This window comes from Fulmarus glacialis, unplaced genomic scaffold (genome assembly GCF_000690835.1).
Source record: "Fulmarus glacialis isolate BGI_N327 unplaced genomic scaffold, ASM69083v1 scaffold1717, whole genome shotgun sequence".
NCBI lineage: Eukaryota > Metazoa > Chordata > Aves > Procellariiformes > Procellariidae > Fulmarus > Fulmarus glacialis.
In genome coordinates this window covers 119,149-145,104 of record NW_009223635.1, presented here as the reverse complement: position 1 = coordinate 145,104, position 25,956 = coordinate 119,149, and the positions used below count along the sequence as shown (strand labels likewise).

The window sequence follows — 25,956 nt, the reverse complement described above, 5'->3', positions numbered from 1 at the left end:
ATGCTCCACAGCGAGAGCTCAGAGCTCATGGTTTGGCTGGTAGATAACATCACCCGAATTATTTATAAAACTGAGGTCTCTCTAAAACATCCGCAGAGAGATCCCTTCAGACACTATCTTTTTTAATTCTGTTGTAGAAGTCACTCAGGGTCATGGTGTCCTATTTTCTCTGAAGTCTAGCTCAGAGATGGCTGTTTCTTTGCTCCCCGTAGAAGACAGCTACATTCCAGCTCCTCTAGTTTTTGGCTACTTCATATCACTGAGTCTCTGGCACTCTGGCTTCTTAGGATGAACATGTGTCAGAGCTCCTTTGATGTTGCAGCTACTGGAGAGACGAGGTCTTGGGAAGTTCTGGCACAGTGGAGCTGCTGTGTTTGGAGTACTTGGGCTGCTCCTAGAGCCTTGAACATCCAAATCTCCATAGCTGTGCAGAGCCAAGTTTTCCACAGACTTCTCAGTGGTTGCATCAGCCCTTTCTGGTGTTGACTTTCTTTCTGGGCTACTCTCATCTTCTGTTTGAGTTGCAGCTGCTGATAGTAAGGGTGCTTGGGCAATTTCTCAGCGATCCTGCCTCTGGGAGAAGGCATTTGGCGTGCTTTGCTTGTATGTGATGTTTGGTAATGACACACCTGGAGCGGTGAATAACCTCAGTGAAAAAACTCAGATAGTGGAGCCAACAGCTTCTTTTCTGTAGGAAATGGGTCACGGCTTGGAATCATGGAATCACAGAATCATAGAATCATTAAGGTTGGAAAAGACCTCTAAGATCATCAAGTCCAACTGTCAACCCAACACCACCATGCCCACTAAACCATGTCCCTAAGCGCCTCATCTACACGTCTTTTAAATACTTCCAGGGATGGTGACTCCACCACTTCCCTGGGCAGCCTGTTCCAAGGCCTGACCACTCTTTCAGTGAAGAAGTTTTTCCTAATGTCCAGTCTAAACCTCCCTTGGCGCAACTTGAGGCCATTTCCTCTCGTCCTATCGCTGTTACTTGGGAGAAGAGACCAACCCCCACCTCGCTCCAACCTCCTTTCAGGTAGCTGTAGAGCGCGATGAGGTCTCCCCTCAGCCTCCTCTTCTCCAGGCTAAACAGCGCCAGTTCCCTCAGCCACTCCTCATAAGACTTGTTCTCCAGACCCTTCACCAGCTCAGGGCTGTGCCACTGCTGAGGGAGACTCGCTGCCCCACACTGACTTCTCAGGGGCTGAGCACCAGTATTGACATTTACAGCTTGGTAGAATGAGGCTCAAGATTTGGCAAAATGTCTTGTAGTTAAACTCAACAGGTAGCAAAGAGCTCAGTGCATCTCTCTCCATTACATGCTTGATGACAGTGGCTTTTTCTTTCTTTGCTGCTGCGACATGTGTTGGATGAACGTTGCCAGGATTTCATATATACTCACGGGCTATGGTTATACTGTCCTTAAGAGATCCTGTGCTGGGTGGGGAACTCCAGCGTACTTGTCTGGGCTTTTGGGGACGTATTGTGGTAGAAGAAATATATAGGGAGAAACTGTGCCAGGATGGCTTGAGAATATAGTACTGAGCAATACGGATGGAGAAATTTGGGTTACAGAGAGAAAGGAAAGTAATGCCTAACAGGCTCTGCCAACAGTTTCCAGCGCTACTGAACTTGCTGGTTGAAGTCAGCGGCAGAATACCTGGTAACTGGTTTGCTTTCTAGCCACTATCAAAGGAATGTAGGATAGAAGGGAAACAAAGCCACCATTTCTCAAGTCTCAGGAATTAAAAAAAAATCCCAGTATATGCGTTACTATGCAGAAGACTTGGCACCGATTGCTTCTTCCCAGACGGGATATGAACACCTTGCCATTAGGAGCTGAGATGAGCTTGATGAACTCAAAGAAAGCTCATAATTCTGGGGACCCTTGAAGAGCATCGAGACTCACAGACTTTCTCCCCAAAGCTGAGTTGTGGCTTTGTGTCCCCTTGAGTCTAATTCCCACCTCGTCCTTTGTCTTCTGACTGAGAAAATCCTGTAGCCTGGTCAGCTCTAGGACTGTGAGACTGAGCTCCTCCAGGACTTCCTGATGCCTCAGCTGCTCAAGAGGGAGATGAAAGGTCTGTGCTAATTCTTCGGAAAGTTGCAGTGAAAAAAAGTTAGAGTAAAGGGCAGCAAAGTAAACATGTTGGGATACAAATGGAAAATGCATGGAGAAGAAGGGAAGGCTTGTTGTTGTTGGCTCTTGTCCCAAAGTGAGATACACCAGTTTGTAATTTTTAAAAGGATCCCATCTGGACTACTTTAAGCAGCTGCCAAGTGCAGGCGTCTGCTCTGAGCAAGGCCTCTTTGAGGAGCTGTAAACGTATTAAATGCGGCGGAGTAGCTGGCTGGTACAGCACAAGGGAGCTGGATTCCACAATAATGCCTCTCACCAAGCTGCTTTCTTCTCTGGAAAAGGGAAGACCTTCCCCACCGTTACATATCCTTCTTCTTCAGCACAGCTAAATTTACCACGTTGTTTAAAGCTCACAGAGCAGTCACAGTCCCATTTTCGTTTCCTCTTCATTTCTCAGATTCAGGCTTCCATTTTCATGTTCGCACGCATGTGCGAGGTTACAGATGTCCGGAGGGAAGGAATTTGTCTATCCTTAGGCTGGAATTCAGGCAACTCTTAGGAGATAAGAAGCAAGGATGGAAAAGAAAAGTTAGATGCAAGACTTTTGTGGAGCACTTGGATGCTGCAGGAAACGGTGCTGGGCTCTCCTCGTTCAGCTGGAGCTGCTCCCCAGCAAGGTGCCAGCAGACCCACTGACCATCCAGGAAGACGTGAGTGAGCTCTGGCTGTCAATGGTCATTAACAGATCTGACTGTTCTCAGCAGGGTGCATTAGATGCTTTGGTGTCTTTGTCAGGCTTCAGCTTGGATACTTGCACGTAGAATTCATTTTATCATCAGCGTTGCTGTGCTCTGATGACAGAAGATCCGTGTTATCTCTGAGGGAGTGCTCTTCTAGTGTCCATTTGCAGAAGAATATTTTGTTGGTGAAGGGGAGAGTGCTTCACCGAGCACTTCACATTAATGATTTGGGGATCATTTACTACTGAAAAGATGGGAGCTTTCAAGAAGATGGCAACTTTCGATGTTTTAAAATAAAACAACAGCTGCAATTTAAACAACCGAGGTACATATCTGCACATCTCTTATCCTTCTGCTATAAGGCCAATGGCTGATCTTTCTTTTGGTAGTCACGACTCACAACTTTTTGCCAGGATGCTCAAGTTTCAACAGTGGGACTGTGAGAAACTTCTGGCCAGGCTCTCAACTGACAATGTGCTTGGTTGTGAGCTCTTGCATTATTATCCTGGGCTGGTTGGTTAACTCTTGCCACTTCCCGCACGGCCACTCAGCAGAATACACTTGAGGACGAATGCTGCTGAAGTCTGGAAGAGCAAGAGGTGCAGCTGGGGAAGCGGATGGGGCAGCGTTAGAAAGGCTGGGGATGGAGAGGAAATTCAGCAAGGCAGCGATGGAGATGCGGAGCAGCAGGAACATCACCAGCTGTTCCTCCACGGATGTGTTTCAGCAGCAGGAAATGAGAGAAAAAGCAGCATGACCATTGTTCATCCCCAAAGCAAAATTTCTGAGGCATGTGAACATCTTAGTGGAACACAACAGTTCCCCCTGCCCCAGCACAGCGATTCACTGCTGCACCAGGAGTCTCCAGGCAGAGCACAGAGAGCAGCGTGAACAGGGTGTCCTGACACCCGGGAGCCTGAGCTGAAAGGACACATTCAAAGCCCCAGCAAAGACAAGCCCTCGGGATCTCTGTCCCACAAACTCCTCTGACAAGCAATGAAGCTCCTGCTTGCACACCTACAGCTGCAATCACACCTGTGTGCAGAGGGAAAGCCGAAAGCTCTCTCAGCGACGGGGAGTGGAAAAGGAACGAAAAGAGTTCACGCATCTTTCCTCTTCATGGGGACCCCCACGACTGACCAGACCCCACTACCACCGCTTCCCTTCCCACGCCGAGGGAGGGAGCATCGCTGCCGCTACTGGAGGCACGTGAGGGGCTCCAGCGGCTCTGCGCGTAAAGCCAACGCCAGCAGGGCCGTCCTCGGCGCGCGGCGCAGGCAGTTTTTTTCAGCCAGCTCTGCCGACAGGAAACCATTAAAGCATGAGTCATTTCTCCAGCCTGAACTGGTTACGGCCGTGCTGAGTCAGCAGAAGGGGAAAAACACAAGGGGAAAGCCGCCGTGGAAAGAGGGCTCTGACTCAGGCCAGCTGCGGTGGGGGGGAGGTGAGCGGGGTAAGGGGGTGGCAGGCGATGAGGAAAATGGAGCAAGGGCAACGGAGAGGAGACCAGTTCTGCCTTGCTTACAACACGCTACCGGCTGATTTAAGCACAGACGGGCAGCTTGCTGAACATCACCTAGTTTGTGCGGGGTGTTACTCTGACTTGATCACAGAAAGCTACTGGTCTGATTTCTTTTGGCTTGGGGATTGAGCAGAATTTCTGCGGATGCAGGAAAAATGTATCCCCAGAACACATGCCGGCTGGCTCAGCCACCGGCGCAAGGGCACGTGGTGTCTGCAAAGCATGTGCTAGCGGCACGGGTGTCCCGGCACTGATCTGCAGAAGTAAAGCTGCAGCAGGAGTTATGTAGGTGGCTGTGCTGTGGAGGAGGCACCTCTGCCTCTGCCGCGGGTAGAGGAGGAGAGCGCAGATGCGTGGGTGTCATGGCAGCGGGGCAATCGTCTCTACGTCAGCTCAGCTTCCATGCCAATGAAAGATGAGATGGTTGAACTCCGCAAACTTACCTTTTCCCCCTTTGGCCCTGGTGGTCCAATGGGTCCTGGTGGTCCTGCATGTCCCTGCGGAGAGCAGACAGCATGTGAGGAGACAGGAGAGAGCTCTTTGACTGAAGGTCCTCTCTGGTTTCCTGCTAGATCTTGCAAGGCCCGTGTTGTGCATCCCAGCTTCGGAGGGACACATGGGTCACAGCAGAGATGAACCAAATGCATTTGGAGAAGTCATGGTGGTGCAAATAGAGGCTAGAGAAAGAACTAAACTGAACTCAAGACCAGAAATAAATATAGTTTAAGAACGATTTTGCATCCTGGAGTGGCAGTTTTGTTGTATTTGAGAACAAATAGAAGCTGGAGGATGAAAATAAAATCCTTACCTGGTAACCCTTTAAGCCAGGTTCCCCTTGAGCACCCATCCTTCCCGGAGCACCCTGGAGAGGCAAGCACAGAAAACACCATGAGAGTAGCCCGTGGGTGTTACGCCACAAGAAGAGGATGAGTGCATCCATGGCCATGCAAGGCAAATCTCAGCACCACATGGGAGCGCAGCCACCCGTTCTCCTGGCCACCGGTGAGCTTTGCTGCAGCCATCTGAAATGCTCTTGCTTGGCTTTAACCTCTTACACATGGAGAGTGATGGTAGGAGTCCATTGTACGTCTTTGCCAGCCTGTAGCAATAGGTTTCCCACCTCATTCAGATTTGCTACCAGAAACGGCTGCGTAGTGCGTGCTCTTCATCTGCCCTTCTGGACACCTTTATATCCAAATTAGCTTTGTGCTAAGGAAGTCCACCAGTGAGACCATTATCATGCATGACCTAATCCTAAACTGTTGGGAGGAAACCTTTCTGTGTGGGTCCTGAGGCCAAGAAAGGAGTTTTCTGGGTTGTGATGAGGGCACTGCAAGAGCTGCTTATTGCATCTTTAGCAGACTGAACAAAAGGGTTTAAATCAGATCATCAGATTAAAGTGAATTGCAAACTCTCCATATAATCCCATTTAGTGTGGAAGAAAGCCCTTTCCACAAGACAGAGACGTGTTCAGTCCAATAGACTGCTGCTCAGACACTGCTTTGCTTCCTTGTGAAATAATCCATCGAGGCTTTGCCAAAGAATATGAAGGGAGAATATATGGGGAGGCCATAATTTTTAGTGCAGGAAAACACTATCAGCGGAACCGTTACTCCATCACTCACTTGCTACTGTTCTGAAACATCACCGTGATTCCCGGTTCATAAATAACTCCTGCTTTTTCACTAAATTCTACCAATTATAGTGCAACAAGTTTCCTTACCAGCCTGCAGTGCATGAGGAGGTACTTATTATTTACTTACTGCTGCTGTGCAGACCCAATGCATGTGTCTCATCTGCCTAAAGCAAATTAACTTTCTTCCCTCTCTGCCATATTATTGCTGTTCTCTCTGAAAGCCTCACCTTCAGTCCCCAACTCAAACCCTTTCCCATGCTATATTTCTTCTTGCTGCAAGTGTTTTAGATAAGTAGATCAAGAACGGGTGTAGAAACAGGGCAGAAGGCCAAGGCAGAGTTCCTTATAACAACACAGTTTGACTTGGAAACAGCTCTTGCCATGAGTGTGCAGTCTCAAAGGGAAAGATCTTAGCAAAAAATAGCTTATCAGCTCACTCCCTTCTCAAGAAAAATCCCCAATATTTCAGCCCATCTGGGGAGTTGTGAAGAGCCGCCACGATGCAACGTGAGCTGGGTTCACGGGGCACCAACACAACCACCACTATGGAGTCTCTCCTGTGCTGCTCAGAGCGAGTGTTGAGCTGTTTTTAACCCATCTAACGTCATTTCACTTTCTGTGCTCTGAAGCCTCAGTTGGGCTCTCTGCTTCATTCAGGCCTGTGCCCACCACTGCTAGTCACGTTTCTGCGTGTTGTGTTCAACCATTTGCAGAGCTCTTCTCACCATAGGTCCCAGGGTACCTCGGGATCCTTTAGGGCCTTGGTTCCCCTTCGGCCCCTCCTTCCCTGGAGATCCTGTCTCGCCGAGCTGCCCCTGGTAGCCCTTGCTGCCCTGCAGAACAAAAGCACTGACATTAATGTAGGACAAAACTGCTTCTACAGATAAATATCAAAGATGAGCAAAGAAAGGGAGATCCAGAGGAAGAGGCGTTATCAACAGGAGATGTTCCTACCTTCTGGCCAGGCTTGCCCTTTTCCCCCTGTTTTCCTGGTTTCCCTTCTGGTCCCTAGGAGAGCAAAAAAAGCTGTTGGAATGGGAAAGCAAAGAAGTCCCATCCCAGCCAGCCACTCCCAGGCCACTTCCCTGGTACACTCAACCCTGACAGTGTCCTCACCCATCCTATCCTCTCCCCACGGGAGCCAACAAGGAGGCTAGGCAGTCATGCAGGTAAGGCCACAATTCACAGGTTCTACAGCTGGAGGATGGCTGAGTTTGTCCTCGAGCTGCTCCAACACACGGAGGAGAAGGAAACCTCATGGCTTAAAGGCGGAAAGATCTCTGTGCCCAGGTGACTATAGGGCAACATGGCTGAAAGGTGGTGTTTTTCATCTTCAAATCACATGTCAAAGACAGGCAGGTGATGGAAAACTGCCATCTGATGTGTCCGTCTGTCCTCAAGGATGCAAAAGAGGGATCTCAGAAGTGCTCCTTGAAGACAGCACCCACTGAACTGAAAAATGGTACCTACCCAGCCACTGCTACAGAAAGGGCTGAAATGGGGAAAACACATTTACCCCGGCCCCTCCAAAATGTTCCCTCTGGTCTGCAGACAGAGCTGCCGTCTGTGCACCGCTGCTTTACAGAGTTGTACCTCTCACCATCAACTATGGATATCGATACTTGTTACACGGTTTTAGGATACCGGCAGTGGAACCATTGCCTCAACAGCAATTCTCCTTATTTTTATCTTGTAAAAACAGGCAGTGGTTTCATTTGCTATCTATCTCCCTGCCATGCACAGCTTTCTGCTCACAGTGCAAAAACCTTCCCTCTGTTTGTATTACTATCGCTGCAACACGCAGCACACAGAAATCACAAGATGCTCATCGGGCACCTAGAAATGGAGCGGGATGCAAAACTTCAGGTGGGAGCCACAGCAACGAGAGACAGAGACGCTGGCCTGCTTCGGGCACCTAGCATGGGTGCCTCACCAGCAGCAGAACCTGCCGCCCCTCCTTGCACGCACACAGCAGAAATTAGCTGTGATGAGCAACTAAGTATAGCACACTCTCCTTGGGGAGCCCAGGGAGTTCATTTTTTCAATGTTTGACCCCGTTGGCTGCAAGGCAGACAACATATTTTGGATTTGACAGAAAGAAGCAAAAGTATCACTGAAGAAAATAACTCATGCTTTTTGGCAATTGCGACCAACTTTTCAACAGCATCTACACACCAGCACGGCATCTCTCCCTCTGCTCTCCCGCCTCCCGGTTGAGAAGGTATAATTTTCATCACTGTTGATGTTGCAGTCTCAGCTGAACAAAAGCAACTTATAAAGCTAGCCGTATCGGAGGGTTTTCACTCTGATCTGAAACACGGGCCTCGTAAGTGCCTGCTCTTAACATAAAGGAGCAATTCAGACTTCTTATAGCCCTAAAGAATTGTGCCAGTTCTTCACTTCCCCGAAGGGAATAGCTCCATTTCACCTAAGTCAAACATTTCAAGAGCCCACCTTGCCAATGCTATTAGACCTTCACAAAGGACAGGTCCCCACCGAGGAGTACACGAGTCCTGTTCTGTTGTCTCTTCCATACTGCTCAGGGTTTTTATTTGCTATTTTTTCCTGCCACTTTCCAAAAGTTCACTTTTGGAATTATTTTCCCACAGACGCTGAGCAGCTGCAATACATGATGAATGGTGGGTGCCAAGCCTCCGGCGTCACCCACGTGATTTACACTTTTGACAGGAGTACAGAGAAACCCTCACCAATGAAAGCATCAGCCTGGGAAACGGCCATCCTCACCCAGCTCTGCAGCTAGCTCACCACTGGACCTGGTACCAGGTCCCTCAACTTCCCCACATATCGGTCGTGATGTGTGTAGCGAAGCCAGCAATAACGCTCCAGACCCTGTTCTGCAGCGATACCGTGATGCTCAGTGGCTTGAAAATTTGGAGAGTGAATAGTGGAATCACTCACAAAAGTTTACTGTCAAAACAAGACGTGAACAAATAAAGACACAACTGGGATTTCTAATTAGTTGCATAGTGTTTTTCCATCAGTCTCCTTCAACTGTGCACTAAGATCTTTTGGAAGCACGGACAATAGAGGTTTCTTGCAAAGAGGAGAAAGCCCGTTTTAAGCGAAATCTCTTCCTGGCCCCAGTGATGGCCAAGCCCTTGATCTTCTCCAGCAGAGTCATTTTGCACTCTCAGATGTGCTCCTGAATTGCTGTGCTGTAACAGCTCTTGAAACAAATACTTCCATGTTACGGATCCACCCCCAGGATGAGGATGCGTTACACTGTCTGTAGAAAATGCAGACACCAGTGCATTGGTGAGATGTTCCCTTTCATCACTGTGCAGGGCAGGTGGAGCCCGTTCACGGGGGAGGTCACGAGGATCTCACTTCAGAAGAGTTTGAAGTACAGCCTGGTTCCCCCCACCTGGATACATCTCCCATGGAAGCAATGACTGAAACTTGCTTCTACTCTGCACTGGGAAATGTCTTTGCTTTTCGAGAAGACAGGTTCAGGCCTTAAATCTTCCCATCTGAGAAACAAAATTTCCACACTGCTCCTAAAATCTGCCAGCATTCAAGTTCATGCTTGTTCATGCTTGAATCATGAAGTACAGATACAGGGTTAAAGTCACCTGGGAGAGGGAAAAAACCAAAACATAAACCCGACTTCCACAGTCCAAGCCCTGCTCACAAAAATAAACTTGATCCACAGAAGACTGTGCCATGTTCAGACAGGCTCTCAACTTTCTCTGGGTTCCTTCAGCTTGTCTTTCCCTGTTGGTGGAGTCCAAATACAGATATGGGCTCCAATAAACTCCCTGTACCGGCTTTCCCCCTTATGACGCATTGGCCTCATTGAGCAGGGATGTTCCTCTACTCCAGAAGGCTCTCCTGGGTCCTCCAGCTGGGGTGCGGCTCCTTCTTCATTGCTGGAGAAAAAAAAAAATTGGCAGCACCTCCAACTCTTGTCAGTGATAGTGAGACCAGCTGTCCCTCGCAGTAAACCACAGAGATCTTCCTTCGAGCCTCCCTCACTGTTGTTAGCTCTCATTTGCCAGTTAAAAGCTTTGCTGGTATAAATAAATGGGTCAAACCGTGCTGGCGACACCATCAGCAGAGACGTAGCTTGGATCTTGCAGCCTGAGTCACCTCCTCGAACGGAGTATGCTCTATCACCAAAGGATATTTCTGTGCTCTACCAGCATGCTTTCTAGGACTTTGGCCAGCAGAGCTCTGCTGGTGAGCGGGAAGCCTACCACACGTCTGATTTTCCTGGATGCGCTTTCTCCAACTGCGCAGGAATTTTGCCCGGATGAATTCAGAGGCAGTTCAACACTTGTCTGGGGGTTCCCAGATACGCGGTATCTCTACTTGCGATGTTCCAGATGTGGTTGCTGTTTGTTGCAATCCCAGATGTTCCCAGGGCACATACGCAGTGGTTTGCACAGTTCCCAGAAATCACCGCACTGTCACATGCCACACATTACACAGGCAATAACAAGCCCAGCAACGACTTTGGTAGCCTTCAAAAAAGGTCAGATCCTTTTTCTCTCCGTTCTTCTGACTCATCTGTCCAGGGATGGAAAAATCAGGGCCAGAACAGGGGGAAAAGAAAAAAAAAGGTTAAAAATAAAATTCAGTGAGATTGTAACTTCATCCAGGGTCTCCAAAGTACATCAGGAATCCAGCATCTTTTGGTGCCTCTTTCACTGCAATGTGAGGTTCCTCGGGTTCCTACTCTCTTTAGCAGAGACAGCAATGAGCAGCAGAAAATGTACAAAAGCCTATACATAAGAATAATTAATTCCAAGTTCTTTTTGCTGGATTCAAATCAGTTGGGTTAGTGTGCCAAGGCACTAAACACTAGATGCTTTTATTCTTGGGGTTTGTACACATTTTGTTGTATGCCTTGGGTTACCAGTTTGCTGAGAAAACAAATCTTCTTTCCAAGCTTCTTCCGTGAGTGGGATCATTTTTAAATGGTGATTTCTCTTTAACATACTGCACTCTTCACTAGAGAAGCATATCAGTACCTCCAGAAGATGATGGTATTTGTGACCAGGGACAGCGGAAAGCAGCAGTTTTACACAGTCACATGCCTTCAAGTATGCCAAAATATCCAAGAAAAGCAAAAAAATGATCATCTTAGGTCTAGCATGTTTAAAATTTCATTGCCAGCTTCAGTAAGGACCCAATTTTATAAGTTTTTTTTAGTATGGCCTTAGATATTCCCCTAAGTGAAAAGCTGGATGGTTTATTTTCTAATGCAAATTGATTAAATTTTAAGGAAAAAAGAGGCTTTCAGCTGCTGACGGCCTTGGCAGCAAAGTCAGGTCTCTTGCATGGCACGGCAGTAATGTTTATTGGGAACAAATAGATGAACGGCCCAGCTTTAAGTTCTCAAAACATCAACAGTTGAAATCTATGTTACGACAACAACAACATCCAGAAAAACAAAATAAGGAAGTTGAATGAACTGCAGAGAGATATGCCCCAAAATGGAGCCAAACAACAAACAGTGTTAAAAACTAGACCCAAACTTCCCCCACATTCAGTGATGCTCTGCTACATGCGCTAGATCCGGGGAAGTGGTTACCGAGACGTGACTCACCGTCCTGGTTTGACTCAAGGGGAACTGTGGCTCTTGGCACTTCAGAGATAGATATGTTTCTGCTTTGCTTGCAGACTTACAGCACGGCACAGGAACGTAGGAGGGAAGCTCTACGAGGGCGTAGTATGGATGAGAGAGCATCCCAAAGCCTATCTCAGGCAGGTTCAGGATAACTCAGGACTGTTGTGGAGCAGAGGCATAGCTCCAAATTTTTTTGGGTGTCACTGAGTGAAGGTTTGAGGTCGCTCCTCCCTACCAAAAATGAGGCAGGAAGAAATAGAAGAACCAGAATGCAGCTACTGAGTAAAGAAAAGAAAGTGCCAATGGTGACGGGAAAAAAAATGGTGACAGTTTGAGGCACTGGACATAGAAAGGGCAGAAAAGCTGAAGCAGCAATAAAGGTAGGATGCATGAAACATAGGATGACCATGCCCACATTGTTCAGGGCCCAGCCAGAGAGCTCATTTAAAGGGAAATGAAAAAGCCCCATATCATTTCCTACCGCTCAGCAATGTCTCCATATGAGAACCTCTACTTAATAAACTTTGATCGAGAGAAGCCTCCCCCCATGGAGGACAGTTCACAAGCACTCAGGAAATTAGTGGGATTATTGGGGCTGGGCATTTGAAGACATAAATGTTTCAGATTTATAAGAAACACATTTCATAATCACTCTGCCTAGCCGTAGTTTGGAAGGGGAGGAGACAGGGCAGCAACTCCTGAATGAGTATGGGGAAAGAAGAAAGACCCAACTGTTCTCAAGAAGAAAGACCTGATTGTACTGTGAGGTTCAGAGGGCTTCACTGGGATCACTGGGAAGTAATGGGCTCTTGGCCTGCTTGTGGAAACCCGAGTGGTGAGTGCAGGTAGAGCTGGCTGGCTGAATTCAAAGAAAAAGCTAGATGGGGAAATCCTATAAAAAGACCTTGGATGGAAAGGCTACAGCTAGCGTCACTCTGACTTTTCTTTCAGCTGAGTTCCTCAACTTAAAATGTGGAATCCAACCCAAAATCTTGTATCCCTAACACCCTGCTTTAGCGCAAATTCTTACCTGCATGCAGATGTTGCTCTGAAATATGCCACTTCTGGTTTTGTGCATGAGGAGGTCTATTTAACTTGGTTTTTCTAAGCAATCACAGTGTAAGGCAGCAAAGAGAATCATGTACAGAGCAGCGCTGTGTGCTCTGAGCTGGTCTGGTTTGGTCTGATAGCCCTGAACTGCCACTAATTTGTTGTTTCTGGGGAACCCCCTTTTTTTCCCCTCTTTGCCTCTATTTCCTCATCTCTAAGGGAGCACAGGAAACAAAAGTGCCACCAAAAGGCTTGATGGGTGGGTGGGAAATGCAGGAAAAGTGCAAGCCCTCATCCCCACTGAGCTGTGAAGCTTTCCTACACGATGACACCAAAACCTCCCAAAGAATTAGCCAGTGTTGGAAGCTGACAACTGGGAAGAAAGGAACAGACAGAGCACTTGGGCAGTGTAACTCCAATCTACACTAATGAGCACTACTTGTGCTCTTTTTTCCCTCCCCTAAACACTAAGGGTTAATATCTTCCTTTTGAAGGACACAGATGCCCTGGGGTTGTGGAAGAGGAGGGGAATGAAATCCTCTCTTGCAATAAGGAGGGGAATCTTGGAGTAACTGCACAAAAAGTGCGTCTCCTTCGTCTGAGTCAGGAAAGAAACCCTGCCAAGGCAATGGGATTTATTTCAAATTCTGGCTCATTTCGATTCCTATTAACTCTAAACGAAGACCAGCTGGGATCAGCCTGCCTTCCCGAGCAGCAGAGAGACCAGGCAGAGCTGGCCGACAGAGCGAGGGCGAACAGGAGAGCAACCTCGGTCGCTGCAAGCAGCGGTTCCCCGGGGTTTAGGAGAGCTCTGTGATTCCCTGCAGGATTCCCAGGGCTCACAGGCAACCCTGGTCCACTCCAAAGGTTTCAATGGATTTGGTGGGCTGAGTCACAGATACCAGAATAGCAGGAACCTCCCCCCCTCAATAAAATCTCCCGAACAACAAAATCCAGCATGTACCTCTCCATAAAATGGGATGTTTAGACTTCCACAGAAGAGGCTGAACCTGGGGCCATCAGCGATGCACTGGTTATTAAAGCAAAAGAAGGAGAAGCCGATTGCAGCTAAGGGCAGAGCTGCCCAGGGATGACAACATTGCTTCTAGAAGGAGAGACCTGTGGACTGCAGCTATGCGGAGAGGCGCTCGCCCTGACCCTTGCTCTCGCCCTGTTCAAAGCAAAGAGTTTAAGCACGTTTGACTACATTCCTGAGCAACTTTATTCACCTTTGATTTTTGATGCAAGGCAAATACCTGCTTATGGCTTTGCTGGGTATTGGTTCACACGAGTAATGATACTCCAAGGCTGTTACACAATGACACGCCATGGCCAAGTGCAAGCACCTTCAGCTACAGAAATTGGATTCCAGTATGGGAACTGGCCCTGCTGATGTAGCAGCTACTGGAAAGGACAGGCTGTAGGGCAGGAAAAGTATGTCCCCTCCTCCCGTGCGGAAAGGGTAGCTGTGGGATGGGATGTGGATCATGCACAAGCCAAGGAGACACTCAGCTCTGCAGCAAAGGGCCCGTGCCCTTTGACAAGCACAGCTGTCTCAGGAAACATCCACTGAGATGTGTCTGGCCCGTGGGCCAATACAGCCCCTACCGAGCCACTGCACTGGGCATAGGAGCGGGGCTGGGGAGCTCCCGGTCCCCCCCCGCCTCTGTCACCGACCACCCTCCTGCATGGCCCCGGGCAAGTCACTTTACTGCTTTGTGTCTCTACTGCTAACGCATTATTCAAGGGCAAGATTAGGAGTAACAATACTCATTTCCTAGATTAAGGGTGTGAGGAGCTTGCTGTTACCGCTGACACACTGCCGGGGCTGTCACAGCCCTCCCCTACACACTGAGCCCAGTATTCTCCATTCCTTCCATTGCTCAGTTGGAGAGTAACCCCACACCCTCCAGTTGAGGGAGTTTAAGAAACTTCTTTCAAGTAAGAGCTCCACAGACAGCCTGTAGACCAGGGCACACAAAACAGCTTTTCTAGGAAAAAACAGCTCAGCACATTATCAAAAAAAGCATAGATTTCTGCATGGACAGCAGAGATTAAAACCAGAAGTGACTCCAGGATTGTCCTTCAGCAGCCTCAGTGTTTTCAGGGAGCTGAACGCCATGTAAGAGATGTGGCGTTGCCAGCCGTCGCTGGGCTCATGTGTTCGGAGTGAATGGCTGGATTCGGCGACAGCAGAGCGAGGCGCTTTGTTGCAGAAAATCTTTGAATCATGTTTTCAGTGGCAGGAAACAGAAAAGAACAAAGAGCAAAAAACCACTCTGGGACAAATTCTGCTGTAAGTGATGTTTGGACAACTTTATAATAGAGCAGCGTGTCGGATGAGAATGAGCTCCTGCTCTACCCTGGCATTACAGAGCCCAGAAACCAGCCCCATCTCAGCTGTGACCATAGCACACCGTTTCTGGAGTGACTTTGCTAGTTCAGAGCGGAAAGTCCATCCTAGCCAGCAAGTCCTCCTTCCACTTCAGGATTGTAGCCTGTAGATGATAGAGAAACGAGAACACGATGGGGAGGATGCTGTTCTCAGGACACCATCCAACGCTGCGTGTGGAGTTGCTGCCGCTCTGAGGAACGACGTGGCTGAGACCACAGCACTGGAGCCAAGAGCCACGAGTTCACCCAGCGCTCTGTACTGGGCTGGATAGTGACTTTATCCTTTTCAGAGCACTGTGAGTTCCCTCAAAAAACCTTCTCAGCTCTCCACCCCAACCCAGCTCTGTCACTCTACCTTCTTGGAGACCAGACAAAAGGACTTTGGACCTTGTTGCATCAGAGCAAAAGGATTTACCAGCCCTTAGAGCTCTTTTGGTCTGCTGGTGCACATCTGCACCACGCAGCAGGGCCGACACACGCAGCCAGATCTTCTCTGACGTAATTGTTTATGGCGATTTATACCATTGGAGCATCTGGCTCAAAGCTTTCCGAGTCCTGACGTGGCTTGAATGACACTGCAGATAGGATTTCGCGTTAAAAGGGAAGTGGAAAAAGAAAAGAACTCGGCTCCCAGTTTTGCTGAACAACGAGGGATTTTCTTGTTTCAGAGCATGTTGTATTTCATTACCTACAGCCTCTCCAATTGCTTTCCTGGAACTGTAAAAACCTCGCTATCAGATGTCTGCCTTGTATGACAACCAGCACATTACGAAAACCACAGTGCACAGCTACGGAGAGCAGCTGGAAACCCACCACCTCCCTCCTGCCAACTGGCTTGGGCCTTTCGCACAGCCACCGGCGGCTCAGTTGTCCTCCGAGGGAAGGGCTGAAATGCCGTATTTTCTGTAGGTGGAGAAGAGAAGCAGCGGAGAGGAGCACTTTTGGGGGTTTTACTATCAGGGACCACTTGCCTGTGTCCAGGTTGATGGCTGCATACCAGTGACTTCAACCTTTGACTCCTATCATCCTCTGTTGTGAAGAGCGGGATCGACTGGCAGCTGGATCCTTTGTAAACGTACATGACTCTCCAACAATGTTGTCTGGATATTTCAGGCTCCGTGGCACTATCCCCTCATACAATGACAGGTTGGCAAATAAATTAGCTTTTTATTTTGGCAAACTACACCACCGTGGCACTATCCCCTCATACAATGACAGACTGGCAAATAAATTAGCTTTTTATTTTGGTAAACTACATCGTGACACCTGCATTGCTGATGGATGCCTTGCCAGGGTTCAACGGGCCGTTGTACCTTCCAGTCTCCCCACAAACTGCAGAGACGTGTCCTTTTCCTGCCTTGCCTGTACAGAAAGTCTGGTTCTCCAGCGGACAACGCCTGCTCCTGCTCCCCGCACTGTTGACTCCGTCTCCAGTCGGTCTCTCTGAATGGAGATGCCCAAACAGTCCCTGGTGCTCTGCGAGGGAAGAGATTTTCAGCTCTTTGCTGCTCAAACAAGACAACCAGAGGTCAAATGGCCAAGCCCAGAAGAGAGTCAAGGTTAAGAGAAGGCAATAAGTTTGTATTAGAAGAAGATGGAAACCACTGGGAGGAGATAATATGCAAGACAGCAGCTCAGGAAAGGTGCACATCTCTGATGCAATTTTTGAAATCTCAAGCGGATCTCGCACTCAGCTGTGTGTTAGTGTTTCAGGTGCTGCGATTTCTCTCTTATGACCAGGGGGATAACTGGCCCATCCCTCTGCTGAGCAGGAAATGGAATTGAACGGAGCAGTGTGAACTTGGACAAAGTGACCAAAAGATAGAGGATACTCGCGTATCTCAGCTCCAGCTGCCTCGAGTCCTGCCAGCCACAGCTGTGAGACTCATGGACCATCTCAGTTGCCAGGTTTGTTTGCTGAAATCCACTGGCTTTGAAACATGTACAAACCACCCCTGGAGACTCGGCTGGGGCCTCCCTGCTGCTTTTGTTTGAGATTTAAAACCACAGTGGAAACCGGTTTTCAGATATGTTAATACTGGAAATGGCTGAGCCAAGTTAAAGTTAACGATCTTTGAAAAATGTTTCTCGAGCACCAAGGGAAGTTTGGTTGTGCTCAGTTGGTAATGTTGTATCAGCATCGGGACGGCTTTCTGGAAAATAGAACCTTGCTCAGTAAAGCCAGACTTGTCCCTGCTGCAGGGATCGATGGCCAGATGAACGTCTCTTTTCTGCATGACCCAGAAGGGCAGCACAGACCCTTTATCCTTCCTCCAGGTTTAGCAGCCGTGAAGGTGCTCCGGTACATCCCTTCATCTGCCGTCTCCCAGGGAGCTCTGTGACCGTGCAGACTGAAGAACTGCTAACCTCTTTCCACCCCTTGCGCTGGCCTGTCGCCATGTGATGTGCAAGCTTGTACGCGCCCTGCCAAGTTCCCCAGCTTCTACCTGCTCTGCGGCTACACGGGGTGCTGCCAGCACCAGGCCTTTGCCCCAGGCCAGTATGTGCAAACTGGGCTGAAAATGTACCAGCAATAAAAGCAGAACATTTCAGAGCAATCAGGCGCCTCATTTCCTACATCTGTCAAGAGGACACTTGATAGTGAAGTGTCACGTTCCTTTAGACATAAGCAAAATAAAGATTAAGACTAAACATGTCCTTGGTGTTAAGGAAAAATCTTCAAGAAGCGGTGTAGCTGCAGGGACTTGTGATGAAAAGGGTTTTTCCAGAGGCCGTCGCTGTTTGTGGAGGGCACGTCTCTGTGGGTCCCCTCCAGTGCCGAGGCAGCGGGCAACACAGCGCCAAGCCAAAGTGTAGGAGAAGCTTGTCTTTATGTCCACGACTGCAGATGGGCATCAGCTTCCTCGAGCTAATATGAGTCTCTTCCAGAAGCAGAAGATGAGCTACATGCTCAGGTCAGTTTGTGTGGAAGTCAGTTTGTTGGCCTAGACAGATCCAGGCAGATCCTTGTATGTGTTTCTCCCACAGAAGCATTACATCCCGCCTGTCCCCTTTGTAGATGAGCAGGGTATCTCAACAATACTGGAGCAGAAGCAAACATCGCTAGCCCAGGGAAAAGTCAGTGGATCCAGGCAGGAATTTTTTTTGCAATGAGGTAAGGACTCCTGGGTATCAGGCCAGGAGAGACCAAATGAAGATGCAATAGCTAAAGATGAAGTTCTCTTTAAAACCATCTAAACTGAGTATTGGACAGCGCAACACTATCACATCAGATGTATTAAAACCATATGCAATGTGTGTAATGTGTAAACACACAGTATCTGCAGCACACCCAAACCCAACGTGCCTCCACCCTGCAATGCAAGTCCCTCCACACCTTCCCCAGGCAATTTCCATGCCACCCTACCAACCCTGGACAGGAGTTTGTCACCCTGCGACCTTGGCATTTGCCCTTGGGTGAATACCTTCAGGATTTTTCCCTGACAGGATTTTTCCCTGACATGATTTTTGTTATTTTTCTCCAGCAGCCTTAAAAACTTCTGTCCATTGTACACGTTTGTGATGGGCTGTGCCTGTGGTGGCTTTTGTGGCACGTCTTGCAGAGGATGGGTTGACTTTATATTCCAGCTTCCAATCCTCAGTTGAAAAGGAGGGGGTTGCAGTTATCTCTAGGGGTTTGCATCTCTGAGCTGTAAACTTTATCTTGGCAGAAATCTAAGGAAGATCCCACTAATCGTTGTATATTTTCTCCATGGGAAGGTGGGATAAAAGTCTCAAAGAAAAAATGGGAAGAGAAAAATTGTTTGTACTTCTGTCAGAGGACTTCCATCTTTAAATTACCTCAGCGAGTACAGGAACACCAGCCTATATATTAGGTAACGGCCAGGCGTTTGGCAGAGGAGGCAGTGCTATCTGGAGCCTGTGCAGGTCTCTGAAAGTCTGCTTGAGTTTAGACGTAAGGATATACAAAGAAGCATATTAAAATAGTAGATGGAAATATAGCACTCTGCAGTAAAAAAATCAAAAGGGAGTGATTATGAGCAGGAATCTTGGCTCTATCGACTCTTTTTTTAAAATAAAACAGAAAACGGCATCATGTTCCCAGGGACATGCTGGCAAACAGCAGGGACGGAGTCTGAGAGAATCTATATTTTATACTCTATAACTTAATATGGCTTTTGCATGATTTCAGTATTTTTATTGGTTCTTAAAACATGCACAATATAAACACGTGAACCAGCCAGAAGTACAGCACATGGAGGGCCGGGCGCTGAGGGCGGCTGTCCAGCCACGCCAGCCTGCAGCTGGGAGGGAGCTGGGATGCTGGGGACCACCCTTCGCCCGTGGTACGGTCCCAGTCCTGCAAAGAGCTCCCTGTGGGCACAGGGGGCTGTGGCTAAGGATGGCCTTATTTGGGGCAGGACTACAGCCTTATTCTGCACATTTATGGTGCTGTACCGCGGTATTAAGCCAACGTTTCTACTTTTTAGTCAAGCCAGTGCTCAAATCCCAACCTCAGCCCAAAAATAACACAAATCCAGCCCCTTTGCTGCTTCCATCCCCTCACACCCTTCCCCCTGCCCTCTTAGCCAGTCACAACATCACCAAAGGAAAAAACAACGTGCTTCAACATCGAGCATCCACCCAGCGCTCAGAGGTACCTGCCTGCTCTGCTGCCTCCCACCCATCCCGGGCAGGGATTTCAAAGCTGCCAGCAAAATTGGTCAAACTTGGTCTCCTCGTTCCTTCTGACATGCCGGGGCTGCTCGCATGCCTCCTGGAGGTGCGTGGGGTGGGAGCCGGCATGTTCTCCGGCTGCACCAGCAGCAAGACTTGTGCTAGGGGCGAGCACGGCCGCTCCGGCCAGGCTGGCTGCATCCAACTCGGCCGGGCTATCCCTTCACAGAAAGAGTCTTGTGAGTCCATGCTTCCTACAACTTTGATCCACAACAATAATTACAATGAATAAATCATGTCGTCAAGCTGATCCACTCCATGTTTCAAGCAGAAGGGCCTGACTTGGCTTGCGGAGCAGCCCACTGGGGCACTGGGCAGAGCTATCCTCCATCTGGCACCACCGAAGGAGCCCCAGGCCAGACCCTGCCCGACTCCTCTGGCCCCGCAGCTCTCCTCTCAGAGCCAGAATCACACTTTTTCTTTCTATGGCACTGAGATCAGACCTCCAAGCGAACCAGACATGCCTAGGATATTCATTGAGGATTCAGGAATAATTCCCCGCTAATTTCTTCTGTTTATTTTCTATATTTAAGAGAGAAACTTTAGAAGGGAAAAACAGAAGTAAGCAAGTAACCATCAAACAGAAGGGAGAGAGCGCAAAAGCTGGCCATTTCCAAACTCCAGGCCAAGACTAGCTATGACAGCCAGGGGAAACTCAGCTCCTCGCAGTCCTCTGTACAGCCCTCTCTAATACCCTCGAGGTGGTCCATTTTACAGATGCAGTAGAGAGGCAGAGCAAGGCTACACAACCTGTCCCAAAGTCTATGTAAAGCCTGTGGCAGACCAGAGAACTGATCCACATCCCAAGTATGCATCCCAATTAAAAGACCAAACCTTCTCCTGGACGTAGTTTTTTGCAAAAAATAACATACTTTACGACAACACTTGCAACAAGTCACATCTCAGATAACCTCCTGCGCTAAGCAGAGTGTCCTGGTTCACTGCCTGCGTCTCCCTCTCAATCTGCCCCCAGGTGTTTTGGCATGCCCTGTTACAGTAATATTAATGGCTACACTAATTACTGCCCTTGTCAAAAAAAAAAAAAAAAAAAGAAAAAAGAAAAAGCCTATTTATTTCTTGCTAGGGTTTAAATGAAATCCAGCCTCCCAGAGACAAGACTGCAAACTTTCTTTTGTCCTCTTGTTGCAAAAGGATCTCGTCTTTTCAGAAGAGCTGGCTTGCCTTTTGCGTCCCAGAGCTCGGTGTGTGCCGGCTGTGCCCCGATGCCTGAGCTGGGGAGCACGCGCTGCACCCCTGGGCTCACGCTGCAGCCATTGGGAAGGTTAAAGTCATCTTGCACGCGGGGATTTAGACAAGAGCACGCAGCACTCTGCTGATCCTTTTGGGGCTAGATGCAAGTGCTAATTTGGAAACCAGAGTGCAGGTGGCCCTATGGAGAGTGCAGGAGCTGTGTTGGGCCAATACCCATACCCTGGCCATCTGAGATACGCACATGGCTGCCTCTGCAGCAGAACCGCAGCTATGCAGTTCCTGTGTAGTTCCTACAGGAAACCTACGGACCAGCTACGGGGGCGAGCGGGCTGGTTTTGCAGACTCACTCGGACACCTGTGATGCCGGGATATCCAGGAGGCCCTTCTTTTCCCTTCAGTCCTTCGTTGCCTTTTTCTCCTTTCTCTCCCTCCAGGCCTTGCTCTCCTTTGTCTCCCTGTGGAAGAGAGGAGGGTGGGAGCTTTTCATACCCAGACAACACACGGGTCACTGTCCATGGCTCTTGCAAGGAAAAAACCCACCACATAATTAATATTTCAGGAGACTGAGAGGAAGAGAGCCTGCAAGCAAAAGGATGAATGAGGATGAGTCATAATACACTTGACATTTAAAAAATGAGCAAAACCAGGTTTGTTTTTTCATAAAGTCTCTTGGCTGGAGGAGAAGGAACTCCCCCATTACACAGGGTAATCTGAACCCCTTTGCTTCTCCTGCAGTAAGGCCTGAACCTCCCATGTGAATGAGACAGGCAGACAAGATCTGAAAGTCTCCCTTGCCTCACCCAGAAGCCCTGAGCTCGGGATGCTGAAAGATTTTTAATAGGACGGGTTTGTCTGGAGCGGCCGCTTGGCTCTTGCTGCCAAAATGGGAATCAGCCCAGGGCTCGAATAAACACTGCGGAAGTGTCATCTTGCCCCTGTGAAGGATTTGTGGTCCGAGGAATAGGTATCAAGTCAAATCACCGTTCTTACAATTAATGGCACAAAATTTTATGGAGGCAATCAAAAAGGCCAATTCTGTACTGACAGCAGCGCCTACACTTGTGCAACCAACCAGCAGAGTTGTTCTCCCCTTGCAGCTGCATTAGAGCACAACAATATCTCTTCTGGTTAAACAAATGCTCCTGCAGTGAGCAGTGGCTCTTCTACTGTCCAGAGACACTTTCAGGTTGAAAAGATCTGGTTCAAGAGCTCTTGGGGACAGTTAGCAGTAGCAAGAGAATACAGAAGTCTTGACTGTCCTTAAGGAGGAGTCTTTTGGTCCAACGTTCAGAGATAAGCAGAAATAGAGACACATGGCAAATAGTTTAACTAGAACGAAGCAATAAACTGCATTGTTGTGGGACCAGCTGCTTTTTCTTTCCATGGAACAAAACTGTTGGCCTGTTTGGAACGGCCGGCTGTGCAGGGACAGAAATCAGAGTCCTGTTCCAAAGGCAAGGTAGCAAACTCACAGCAGCTAGACAAAAAGCGCAGTGCAAACCCTGAGCGAGCACCTGGGGCTTTGCCAAGAGGAAGGGGATCTGGTTTCTTTACTTGCAAACAATGTTCTGGTCAGTGGTGCAGGGGAGAGTGATGGACAATTCTTAATTTCCCCTGCCAGACCCAGGAATTCCTGATTAGTTGGAAATTTAATCTGTAAAGTCTCAAATAAAGCAGACAAATTGTTGGAAACTAGATTTTGAAGAAGTTGACCTTTTTGGAGATCTGATCAGATGCCAAAAATGTGGGTAGAGGAGTGAAACAGGAGGAGTCCGTTATATGTGCTTGCAGAAAAAAAAATCCTTGGAGGGAGCCGGGCAGAGGCGTATTGCACAGAGGACCCAATAACCCCCTTGGCTTCAACCTGCCCCTGGGAACCACAGGAGCCGGAGTGCACGATGTGTGTGAGAGCTGAAACACGCCGCGAAAGTGAGGTTTACCTTGACACCGTCTGGCCCGGGTGGCCCGCTGTCCCCTTCCAGCCCCGATTCTCCCTGCAAGACAGAAGTGACCACACATAAGGCTGTACCCAAATAAGTTTTTTTTCCTACGCTTTCGGCAGCTGACTCGTGGCAGCAAATTGGGCTTCAGGGACAGGAGCCCAGCCCTGCTCTTTGACACGTGTCCTCTCTCATATCCTAATGCTGAACAAGCTCTTCCTGGAGCAGGAGCAGGAATTCAGCCTCTTGCTTTATTCTGAGCCACAGTTTCTGCTCCACAGACCCTGCTGCCATTTTTTTTTGTGAAAAGGGGGCTCAGTTTGTATTCATTTAACCTGAGGCTTCCCCATCCTGCTCCAACAACTGACCTTAGTCCTGAGAAGGGACAAGAGCCACTACCGGCTTCAATCCCTGCATTCATTCCATCCCTGGCTCCCTCCCACGTGTGCATAGTGTAGCCAGTGTTCCCCTGCTTAATGCCGCCTTCTCCTCCAGCATATCCCTGCCCAGTGCGGACTGCACCCTCCCGGCTGCGCTCGGCCGGGGAACAGGACGGGTCTGTTCCCACACTGCCCTTTCATAGGCGAGGTTGTCACAGCACTTTGCAAAGCGGCACTGTAGCATCGGAGAGGCTCACGTAAGCTGGTGAGCTCAAGCTGACAGGCTCTGCGAGGAAGGTGTTTCCACCACCCGCAGAAGAAACAAGGGTCATAAGGGTTACGGGGTGCCCAGAGCAGGGTCTGTATGCCCAGGCTGTAGGTGAAGAGGGAACAGAGCCTCTGGGGAACTGGTACAGCAGAGAAGTCCTACCATACTTACTCTCTGGCCAACGAGGCCTTGCTCTCCAGGGACACCCAACTGGCCAGGATCACCCTACAAAGAAGGAACCACAGACACGGAGACAAGCTGTTTACCGACAGCGAGTGAACATGAAGCATTTCCCATTGCACCCCTCATTTTGACTTTCTGTTTCCTTCTCCCACACAAACACCTTCACTTCAGTTTGCAAGGGGGTCCAAAGGACAGGTTGGCATCACCAGCGCCTCTGCTCGCAGAGGGCCAGTGCACGCCCGGTAGACTCTGTTGCAATGATGCCCAACAGGACAGGGATCCTGCAGTGGTTTGTGCTGCCTGCAGCTGCAGAGCCAGAAGATATTCCCTTGGCATGGCCCTTTGGCAGGAAAAGCAGCAATGCTGGGTGCAGTGCAGCGCTGCGGCAGACACAGCTGGAGCGAGGGAGAAGAAAGCTGATAGCTCTTTGAGCCCCAGCATGACTGAGGAAGGTGGAGAAGAACCTGAATCTCTGATGACACCAAAATGAATGAACTGAAGGTGCCTGGATCTGGCAAACAAATGCATCTTGGCAGCAGTCTGCGAGGTTGCACTGGGGGTACAATGGCCATAGGACAGCTACCTCCCATGTGGGCCCATCCAAGCTAACTGCTTTGCAAGGAAGAGAGCTCAGGAAATGCAGAGGCAGAAGGAAAAAAAGGTTTGACCTATCCATACATCTCGTCCCGCAGCAAACTGGTCTGCAAGCGATGACTGCCCAGAGCAACCCCAGCCTGTCCCAGCACCTCCCAGCTTTGGAGAAGGAGCAGCGTGGGACTCTCACTTTCTGACTCCCCAGCAAGGACGTGTTGTGCTGACAGCGGGTAAAGGGGTGTTTGCGCAAATCATCGCGTCCTGTTCCCGAGGAGCGCAGCCAGGAGCACGGGAGCTGAAACGCTCGTGCAGTATCAGGACGCCAAAGACACGGTAGCTCCAGTGAAGTGTCAGAAGATTTGCCAAGGAAAACATGGCAAAGGATGGGGCTGGGGGTGGGGAGTGAAGAACAGCAAAGAGGAAATTGCATTTAATCCCCACATAGAGTCTGTTCAAAAGCTTTCCACACTGGAGCGAACCTTCAAACCAAGCGGAAAGGGGGTTAGGATAAAATAAAAAACCCTCTGAGCTGCTCAGCACAGGGATCTTATTCAAACAAAGAGATGGTTTTTATAGGCCTTTCCATGTGGACAAGAAGGTGCATTCATGGCTCTGGAGCAGAGCACCCTTCCCCCACCACAGTCCCCACAGAGCTGAGGCTTGGAAACTGTGGTAGGACCTTGTCTGAGGGTATTTTTAAGTTTGGGACCTTCCTAAGACTCTTCTTGTTTCAAATTAGAAGCTGCCTGGATCTCCGGGTCTGGAGGACTCCCTTCTCCACTCAGATTTTGGATCTGCAAAAGAGTTGAGCTTCATCTCCAAGGCCCTTCACAGCTCTTGAGGCAGAAGACCCCTGGGATGGTGCTTCTCCCCAGCACTAACAGCCTCCCCCTCGGGATGGGGCTCAGGAATTTGTAACCAAGGGCTTAAAATTAACCTGATTTTATTTTCTAAACTTTATCTTTTGTTGAATATGCTGTCTGCTTTGGCTGCTGGAGGGTGAACCTGCAATGTTACCCAGTCCTGCAGGAACAGACGTTGCTATTATCTCCCTGGTCTGACAGAGAAATTGCACTAAGGGTATTTCTTACCTTCATGCCCGGTTCACCTGCAAGGCCAGGTTGTCCCATTGAGCCAGGCGGTCCCTGGAAGAAAAAAAAGATAATGAAAAAAACCCATTGTAACCAAGTAGAAAGCAAGATCAAAGACATAATTCCTTTAGCAGAGCCCTCCTGGGACAGCGGAGCCCTGGTTGCAATGTAATTACCTCCCTGGAGCTGGCTCAGGGTATGCAGCATCAAAGAGGCCCAGTACCCCCTCGTGCCTGGTCCCCGGGAGGGCTCTGCTCGTCCCTCACGCCTCCCCTCTCCCCAGCCCCGCGGCAGCCCCCCAGCCTCCTCTGCCAAGCACCTCTCTCTATCTCCTTCCAACCTCTCTGCTTTCTAAGGTTAGTAACCACGCCGTGGAGCAGCACTGGGATGAGTTAGGAAAGAAGGGAAAAGGTCCAGAATTAGTCTTGAAAGCCCTTCACAAGGGGCCAGCAGGTTGGCTGATACAGTGGGTAACAAAAAAGCTCAGCTCTGCTCTTGCTGCCTGCTTCCTGCAACCACACTTCTCCGTTACCGCTGGTGCGAGCACATTCTCCGTGCCACCAGTCTCA

General features: G+C 49.1%; 1 protein-coding gene across 1 annotated transcript in view; it reads right to left on the bottom strand.

Annotated features, from left to right (window-relative positions):
* COL27A1 (collagen, type XXVII, alpha 1) overlaps nucleotides 1-25,956 on the bottom strand; it is a gene marked incomplete at its 5' end in the record, with an annotated part of 152,145 nt that overhangs the window by 16,570 nt on the left and 109,619 nt on the right. Inside the window, 8 exons of the mRNA XM_009581850.1 lie at nucleotides 4,792-4,845; nucleotides 5,157-5,210; nucleotides 6,710-6,817; nucleotides 6,939-6,992; nucleotides 21,279-21,386; nucleotides 22,872-22,925; nucleotides 23,691-23,744; nucleotides 25,388-25,441. Of these exons, the coding sequence (XP_009580145.1) occupies nucleotides 4,792-4,845; nucleotides 5,157-5,210; nucleotides 6,710-6,817; nucleotides 6,939-6,992; nucleotides 21,279-21,386; nucleotides 22,872-22,925; nucleotides 23,691-23,744; nucleotides 25,388-25,441 (540 nt within the window). The remainder of the gene's footprint in view (nucleotides 1-4,791; nucleotides 4,846-5,156; nucleotides 5,211-6,709; nucleotides 6,818-6,938; nucleotides 6,993-21,278; nucleotides 21,387-22,871; nucleotides 22,926-23,690; nucleotides 23,745-25,387; nucleotides 25,442-25,956) is intronic.